This window comes from Crinia signifera, chromosome 5 (assembly GCF_055691185.1).
Source record: "Crinia signifera chromosome 5, ASM5569118v1, whole genome shotgun sequence".
NCBI lineage: Eukaryota > Metazoa > Chordata > Amphibia > Anura > Myobatrachidae > Crinia > Crinia signifera.
In genome coordinates, this window is record NC_139221.1 from 39,805,423 (window position 1) to 39,815,047 (window position 9,625).

At 42.1% G+C, this 9,625-nt stretch overlaps 1 protein-coding gene across 1 annotated transcript in view; it reads left to right on the plus strand.

Annotated features, from left to right (window-relative positions):
- TRIQK (triple QxxK/R motif containing) overlaps positions 1-6,519 on the plus strand; it is a 91,536-nt gene extending 85,017 nt beyond the window's left edge. Inside the window, exon 5 of the mRNA XM_083187066.1 lies at positions 6,010-6,519. Coding sequence (XP_083043192.1) covers positions 6,010-6,120 — 111 coding nt within the window. The 3' untranslated portion in view covers positions 6,121-6,519. The remainder of the gene's footprint in view (positions 1-6,009) is intronic.
- The last annotated feature ends 3,106 nt before the right edge of the window (positions 6,520-9,625 follow it).

Sequence of the window (9,625 nt, forward strand, 5' to 3'; positions counted from 1 at the left end):
TAATAATTTATTATTAAAACATGAGTAAATATAAAAGAAAAACAAAGAGACACTCAGATTCATAGTCACACCTGGGTTTTCAGAATGTTCAGTCTGATTGAAATTTCCTGAAAAAATTGGTGTGGACCCACAAGGTAAGATTTGTAATCCGTTTGGGATATATGGGGGCTGAGATGTTAATTTCTCCACAGATGGTGCTTTCTTTTCTGGGGGAAGTGGGTCTCCAGAAAGGTCTTGTACCTCAGGACAAAAGTAAGGGGACAATTCACTTGGTCCTAAGGGGGAATTTTTTCTCTCTCAATAGGGAGTTGAATATGCCACCTAGGTGGTGTCGGTGGGAACCCACAAAGTGGGGAGCGCTGGAATTACCTTTGCAGATGTTACTAGGCTTTTAGGAGGTGGCGTGCCTCCAGATGACTCTTGTTCCTTGGATTGGAAACAGAAGGACCAGTTTGCTTCTCCTGAAGTATGGATTTAGCTTCCCCTGAAGAGTGGAGTGCCCCGTTGGATGGGTAGTCCTTGGTGGAGTCCACAATGGAACTGGGTACCACAGGTGAAATTTGGAGAGGTAGTCTGAGGTCACTTTGAGAATGCACCTACGCGTTTCGCTGTCCTCAGCAGCTTTTTCCTTGAAAAAGCTGTTGAGGGCAGCGAAACGCGTAGGAGCATTCCAGAGAAGAAAGCACCATCTGTGGAGAAATTAACATCTCAGCGCCCATATACCCCAAACGGATTACAAATCTTACCTTGTGGATCCACACCAATTTTTTCAGGAGAATTCTATCAGACTGAACATTCTGGAAACCAAAGTGTGACTATGAATCTGAGTGTCTCTCTTATTTTTCTTTTATATTTAATCATGTTTTAATAATAAATTGTTACCCATTTATCATACACCTGACCTACCCTAATCATTTGATATTATAAATTTGTCTGGTACTAGTGCAATCAACCACCCTTCCCTTTTATTCCTCAGTCTGGTCCTTCTGCATCATACTGTTAACCTACCCAGAACTGTTCTTACATTGCATCTTCCGATTCTAAAAATATTCCCTACTTTCCTGGAATATCTGGTAATCTCCATTTATACCATTGCAGTACAAGGTAAGGGGGGAGGGAACTCTGCTAATGTTTATCCCAGCATCTCCCATTGCAATCTTGCAACTCTCTCTGTGTTCTGTCTTTAAAAACTTCACACCATTTGGTACTTATATAGGTGCATAGTGTTCAAGGATTTTTTTAGGACAGGGTGCTGACCACCGGGCAGGGCACATTTTTCAATTGGGAGTGCACCTTTTATATTAGAAATTAAAAAAATATATATATAAAAATTTGCATCCATTAAACATTGTCATACACTGCTATGCCCATTACATATTTCTATCATAATTAAACATTATGGCACACACTGTAATGCCTCTCACACATTATACCACACACCATAATGCCCATTATACATGATGGCATACACTGTAATACCCATTATACAAATGTTCTCAGCGGCATGTCATCGGGGTTGGGGGCAGCGTAAAGGCAGACAGTGCCACACACAAAAAGGGCAGGGTGCATTTTGAGGTTTTAAAAATGGGCAGGGTGCGGCACCCTGCTAAAGAAGCTTAGAGGGAACACTTGGGGCCTTATTCTAGTTCACTCTTTCTGACAAAATCCTTTTTGGATGGACAAAACCATGTGCACTGCAGGTGGGGCAGATGTTACTTGTGCAGAGAGAATTAGATTTGGGTGGGGTTTTACTTCAAAGTGAGATCTATATTGCAGTGTAAAAATAAAGCAGTCCGTATTTACCCTGCACAGAAACAAAATAACTCACCCAAATCTAATTCTCTCTGCACATGTTACATCTGCCCCCCTGCAGTGCACATGGTTTTGTCCATCTATGAAGGATTTTGTCAGAAAGAGTGAATTAGAATAAGGCCCTATGTGCAGTTTGCCATGAGCTCAAACTACATAGAAACGGAGTGTTCTCCTTGGAGTGTTTTTTTTTAACTATTTTTTATAGCTAGCTGTATTCCACCGGGGAATGATATTATGGGTCGAGGTTGCTGGCCTTTGCCATTCTTCTTCTGGCAGGGGTTGCTCCGAGCTGTGAGCTGCACTGTGGCACAGCCAATAAGAGCCAGATGTATCAAGTTTCAAAAAGTGATAAAATGGAGAGTGATAAACCACCAGCCAATCAGCACTTGTCATTTTTTAAACCTGTTACATGGCAGTTAGGAGCTGATTGGCTGGCAGTTTATAGCTCTCCATTTTATCACTTTTTGAAGCTTGAAACATATGGCCCTTGTGCACTTATGTCTGTGCGGCATGTCTTTTAGACGCGCTGCTGTGCCAGGTGGCAGGGGATGGCACTGTTTTGAAAGTGGAGAATGGCGCATGGCAGGGGATATTTGCAAGGTGAACCTCCCGACAAATATAGTCCTACAGTGCGTGAACGCTAAGATGTGCCGCCGCTGCAATGTTTTAGCGCCTACATCGGCACCCAAGCTCGCACACTTCGCAGGCTGTAATCAAAGTGATTTTGCACAAGTGTGTTAAGAACTCTATTGGGCAGGACCTCCATAATGTGTGCCCACTGACGCAATGGCTCGCACTTGAGATCATTGCGGATAATAGGATTGACTCCCACAGCCTAGGGAGAACAGTGGAACCCCTTCCTATAGTTTGTTTTTAAATCATCTGTTTATGCTTGACCACCCCTCCTCCTCAACCCCTCTCCCCCCCCCCCCCCCCCCCCACACACACAAATCATCTAAGCCATTGTTATTGTGCCTGCTTGAATATTTAAAAAAAAAAACACACACACACATCTGTAGGCATTGTATCATGCGGCACTTCTGACATTCATTATGTGGGTTGAGAATAGCGAATGCACTGTACAGGTCTGCTGTCCGTTCTCACTAGCAGATGGCAGCTCCAGTTGTGTGTCACTTGCTTATTACATCCTCTTAAGATTAGTAGCTGTGTGTCCAGATGGGCCTTACAGAACAGCTGTGTATAAAAAATGAAAATAAATGAAACCTGCGTGATTTTTTTTTTTTTTTAAGAATAAATGTCCTAGTTGCAACGAAGGAAACACATTTTCTTTCTCCCTTTTGGATTGTTTGTATTTTTTGTTAATTTGAGTAAATATTCATAATTTGCTTATTTAATGCGACTGTGCATTTATTTCACACAAGAGCAATATAAATAGTGAAATTATCGAAAAAAACTTGTCACAATGCAAAATCAAGATGATGCCTCGGAGAAACGTATGTTACAGTTGGAATGCTTTGAACAAATTTATGCCATTAGCACTAAAACATGAACAGCCAGGTAGAAAATCCCAGCAGAACATAAACAAATGCAATGAATTATTCATGTTGGGATTTTATTTTTTATTTATTTATTTATTTATTTAAACTGCAAATGGTGTTTTGAAGGGTTGTTAGGTTGTTCTTTTATTTTTGATTCTTTTAATCTTTATTCATTTATTTTTGTAAATTGTGCAAAAAAAATGTTTGTAACCAAATCGCTTTATTTCATATTTATACTTAGTTGTCCACAGAAAATAAGAATACTGTACATATGCAATATTTATTTATTTTTGAATTATTGTTCTGACCAATAGTTTTATAAAATGTTGATATTTCTGCTATTTTTTTCTGCTTAAGTGTACATATCAAAAATGTAAATCTTAGCTGTAAAACATTTAAACTGGTAAAATGTTGGCAACATTGGACTGATTCTAAATTGGGATGGGCTATCTGTGGATAAACGCTTTTGTATGATTTGAAATGGAGACACCTGCGTGCAACAGTGGCATGCCTTGTAATCCCCTCTCCCCATGGTTGTCCTTGGCGCATGTACCATGCACTGAGAAGGGAGCAAGACAGAACTAGATGGCCATAGTTTCATGACAGTGGGTGACTGGGGAGGAAAAGCATGTCCGTGTCTCCAGCCATCAAATCTCTCTCCCTTATGTGTCTCCAGCTATCACATTTCTCCCCCTTGTGTGTCTCCAGCCATCAAATGTCTCCCTTTTGTGTGTCTCCAGCCATCAAATTTCTCCCCTTATGTGTCTCCATTCATCAAACCTCTCCCTATTGTGTATCTCAATTCATCAAACCTCTCCCCATTGTGTGTCTCCAGCCATCAAACCTCTCCCCGTTGTGTGTCTCCAGCAATAAAATATCTCCCCCTTTTGTGTCTCCAGCAATCAAATCTCTCCCCTTGTGTTTCTCCATCCATCAAATATCTCCCCATTGTGTGTCTCAAGCCATCAAATCTCTCCCCCTTGTGTGTCTCTATTCATCAAATCTTCCCCCATTGTGTCTCCAGCCATCAAATCTCTTCCCCTTGTGTCTCCAGCAATCAAATCCCTCCCCATTTTGTGTCACTAGTCATGAAATGTCTCCCCCTTATGTGTCTCCAGCCATGAAATCTCTCCCCCTTGTGTGTCTCTAGCAATCAAATCCCTCCCCTTGTGTGTCTTCAGCAATCAAATCCCTCCCCCTTGTGTGTCTTCATAAATCAAATCTCTCCCCTTTGTTTGTCTTCAGCAATGTAATGCCCAACCTATCTCTAAAACAAACTCTCACAATTTACTTACCTTTTGCTTTCTTCCCTCCGCTTCTCGCCAGAGCGCTCTCTGCTGTAAATGATGCTGACATGACCTTACAGTATGTTGGGGCTGGGGTTTACATGCAGTTTTGTTTTATATTTACTTTATATACTTGAGAAGTCGACCCGATTATAAGCCAAGGCACCTAATTTTACCACAAAAAACTGGGAAAACGTATTGACTCGAGTATAAGCCTAGGGTGGGAAATGCAGCAGCTACTGGTAAATGTCAGACCACCCATAGAGGTCATACTGTATAAGGAAAATGACCCGCATGCTAAATTTGGATTCCATACTTTGAAAAAATGTCATATACTGGGAAATTACAGTAAGGTTATGATTTTCTGGAGTGCCATATGTGTGGGAAGCAAGGTGTGTGACATGTATGTGTGTGGGGGAGCAGTGTGTCATACTGTATGTGTATGTATGACGGGATCAGTGTCTCTGGCGGCACTCACCCGTCCAGCACCTGCTGCAGGGACACACTGCTGCTGCTGGGATCAGACATGGCGGCCTCCTGTCAGTGGCAGCGTGGCGTCCCCCCGGCCTCCTGTCAGAGGCCGCCATCGGCATATCCACCGAGCTGAGTGTTCGCACTGCCCCTCTTGCTGGGCTCTGTCACTGCGGGGAGACACGGCAGCCCCGGGCACCGGAAGTGAGTAGGGCAGCAGCAGCACAGGGAGGAGGTGCATTGCCAGCGCACTGTGTCCCTGAACTTCTGGCAGTGGTAGCTCCGTCCTCCTCACTCAAGTATAAGCCGAGGGGGGCTTTTTTAGCATAAGAAAATGTGCTGAAAAACTTGGCTTATACTCCCATATATACGGTACTGTATATTCTTTTTAATTTGACTACAGCAAACAGTTGCCTTGTAAAGGATATTACATTGCCATTGCATATTGTTGTATCTGTTTAGGTTATTAAGTCTAACATTTTGTTTTAATACCTTGTTACCATCTAGTACCTGCATTTTACTTCCCTCCTGCTCCTCCCCATGATATAGAACTGCCAACACTTTTGAGTTGGTTTGTCTCTGTGATGACGTACAGTATTCTAATTGGTCCTTCCTCCCGTACTTGCTTATGGTCATACTTGGCCCAGCTCTGGAAACAACTGCTATAGAGGTGACAGAGCAGATTAGTTAAGCTTAGCAATTAGGGGAAGAGGTATCAAAGCATGGAGAGGGATAAAGTACCAAACAATCAGCTCATAACTGTCATGTTACAGGCTGTTTTTGAAAAATGACAGTAAGAAACTAATTGATTGGTACTTTATCTCTATACATTTTAAACTGCTTTATCCGGATAACCTGACTTCATAATAAAACCAATATGCCAGAAATGACTGAATTTCTTTGTAACGGTTTTTGTTTTGTCTTGTTTCCTTTTCGTGTAGGAGGTGTTCCTTGTTGTTGTGGCCATCTTGGTGCTTCTACTGGCTTGTTATGCCTTCTTTTACCTTAACATGAGCCAGATGACAGAATCCACGGACGACTTCACAGACTAGCGCCTGACTGACCTTATGAAAATGATAGTTGCGCTGCGGCTGCAGTTTGCCACTAGGAAAAGCTGATACATTCCACTTCTTGTACAATGATAATAAAGCACAAAATACCGAAGTCTTAATGCAATTATTTGTAAGCATTCCCGATCCCAATAGATACAAATTGTCCGTTCTGTAGTACATTCCAATACGTCTTTTGGGAAAGGCTATGTTTTTGCAAGTGTTGATTTTCAATGGATATATGTCTATATGTTGATTTGTAAACTGCATTCTACTTAGTGTTGCCATGATTCTAATGAAGAACATTTTACATATGAGGATTTTTATAGAAATTAATCTGTGTTTTAAAATGATGTTGAATTTTTTTGTACTGAACGCACATTAAACATATTATAATTATCATTGGGATGTCGTGTATGTATTTTATATAGTGCAACATTTTTATAACATCAGTGCTAGGGAAAAGGTGTCACTTGCGACATGTAAAGTAATAATGTAATGTGTAATAAAGTACAAGCAAGTTTGGGGGTCCACTGTTTTTCGATGGAAATGAGGGATAGTCCTGGTACGCGTGACACAAGTATAAAGGGACAGTGTGGCTTGACTAGAAGATAGAGGCTATGGTGGTTGTGTGAGAGGAAGTGAAGTTAATAGAACTCACAGATAATAAATGATATTGGACTCATTGTAGTAATATTGTGGACCTAAGGTTCTAGAACGAGCCATCACTTGAGGTTGCTTCTAAAGGTTATCCGATCTCCCTTGAGCTACCCAGGACCTTCCCGGGTGGCAGGATGTATCGCATGCAGTCAATCTGCATTTGATGTATCGCATGCGACCCCGTTTCCCACCGCCGGGAGGGGGGCCGAGTCGGGCGTGCAGACAAATCCAACCTCCAACTCGAAACCACGCAACGGATTGGATGTCAAACACAAATTCGATTTCTACGCTTGATCCGTTGAAATCAGCGAAAATCATACGGGGGTGGTGGAAGTGCACCATGACACCTGGAATCAAGATCATCCAATCTGCCCCTCCCTGGATATAGAGAGCGAGCCCAGAACCCAGTAATACATTGGAATGTGGACTAATCACAGACGTGTGGCCACATCCCATTTCCAAATAACTTTCCAAACTACTAATGCATGGGTCAGTGCGATTGCTCATGCCCCCTGCAGGCAGAGGAGACTGCTGCACTCCGTGGAGTTGCTGCTGGTTGACAGGTAAAAAAAGGGGAAGGGTGGTTGGGATGTGGACCCCCAGCTCCTCCAAGAAGACCAGGTAATTAGTATCAGCTCCACCCCTCTCTGTCCCACTCCTCCTGCTCAAATTGTCTGAATATGTGACTTTCCACACCAAATAAGACTCAGTGGCAGATCTAGTCCTCATGGGGCCTAAGCAAGACACCAATTTGGGGCCCTCTTTCCTCAGACTGATTGTAGCAGGCAGGCATTTCCCCATTTCTCCCCTTCACTGGTTGTACTGTAGCTGGCAGATGTTTATGTACACAAAATTAAAGTGCCACTGAAGCCACTGGCAAGCGTCACAATTCACCTGAATCTCCTCTCCGGGGCGTGCCAAGTCCTGCTTCTTTCTCTGCGTGATGTCAAACATGCATGCATCATAAGAGGTCACACACAACACACATGAGGAAGACAGAGGCGTGTGCTGAAGCCTGCACCCAGCAGCTGTCAAATCACTGGGGGATAATAAACTGACGCTGGGTGTAAGCGAAGTGTATCAATAATGTATTACCAACAAGTAATGGGTAAATTGTGTGCTAACTGCAGACTGTGAAGGAAATATATGTATTTATTGAGTCACAATGCTCAATACAATATAAATGTTAAAAGTACAAAAATGAACACGTGTATAAAATTAAAATGCATAATGTGCAAAAGAAAATACAGTAGACTGTAAGTAATATCACTGGTCAAGTAATGGTGCAGAGTTCCAGTCCACTTGTTCACACGGAGCAGTTGGAAAAGTTTATTGGACACAGTCCACACTGCATCCATAGTATCGAGGTATGGGGACCCAAAAGGTATCAATATTAAAGCAGTCAGGTGTCGCTCACAGGAGGCTATGTCCAGTCCTCCCATAGTGCACCTTCTTACATGGCCAACGTGTCTGTCCTGAGGGTGCCCTTTCTCTTCTCCAGTAGTGCTGGTGGGCCAAGTGTTTTTTTGGAAAAAGTACTTCAAAGAATGGGTAGTGTATAAGTGGAATAGCCTCCCATTAGAGGTGTTAGATGCTGAGACAGTAGAGCAACTTAAACATGCTTGGGATAGACATAAGGTTTGAGGTCATTATAAGGATATAAAAGGGCAGATACAGTCTACATCCTTATTGTACCTACTGCACTTGGCAGCTGTGGAACTTTTAAGACGCCACCTCCACACTTTTACTTGTGGACTGGGAAGTTGGTATTGGTGGCAGTGCAGGATTGGGGGATGTACTAAGCCTTGGAGAGAGTACCAGCCAGTCAGCGCCTAACTGTCATGTTACGGACTGTTTGAAATATTACAATTAGGGGCTGTTTAGTTGGTACTTTAACTCCATCTACTTAATCTCCCTCCAAGGCCTGGTACATACTGTAGACACCCAGTTTAGGAACCACTGGCAAAACTAAGTTTGTTTTGCCTTTAAATTAATTGCAGCTTTATATGTAGTGAAGAGCATGGCAACTACAGTTTAATGCTAAAAAATGCAAAATTTATGCACTTGGGACTCAAAAACCCAAAGGCTCAATATAGTATCAAGGGTACTATAATGGAAACTACTGAGGAGGAAAGAGATCTAGGAGTCACTATTTCAAGTGACTTAAAGGCAGGAAAGTAATGTAGCAAAGCAATGAGGAAGGCTAGTCAGATGCTTGGTTGCATAGGGAGAGGAACCAGTAGCAGAAAAAAAGACGTGATAATGCCACTTTATAGATCATTGGTACGGCCTCATCTGGAATACTGTGTCCAGTTCTGGAGACCATATCTTCAGAAGGATATAAATACATTAGAGAGTGTACAAAGAAGGGCAACTAATTAAATGGTGCATGGCCTACATCACAAAACTTACCTGGAAAGACTAAAAGATCTTAACATGTATAGTTTGGAGCAGAGAAGGGAAAGGGGGGACATGATAGAAAACTTCAAATATATCAAGGGTTTTAACATAGTACAGGAGGGAAATTTTCTTCAAAGGAAAAGAAGTAATAGAACATGGGGACATGCGCTGAAACTGGAGGGAGGTAGGTTCAGGGGAAATGTTAGAAATAATTACTTCACAGAAAGGGTAGTGGATAAGTGGAATAGTCTCCCATCAGAGGTAGTAGAGGCTAAGACAGTAGAACAATTTAAACATGCTTGGGATAGGCATATGAATATCCTTACAAAGAAATAAGGATTAAAAAGGGTTGAGATTAAAAAGGGGCAGACTAGATGGGCCAAATGTTTTTTATCTGCCGTCAAATTCTATGTTTCTATAGAAGTGTATCTTGACTACTGTATCACAT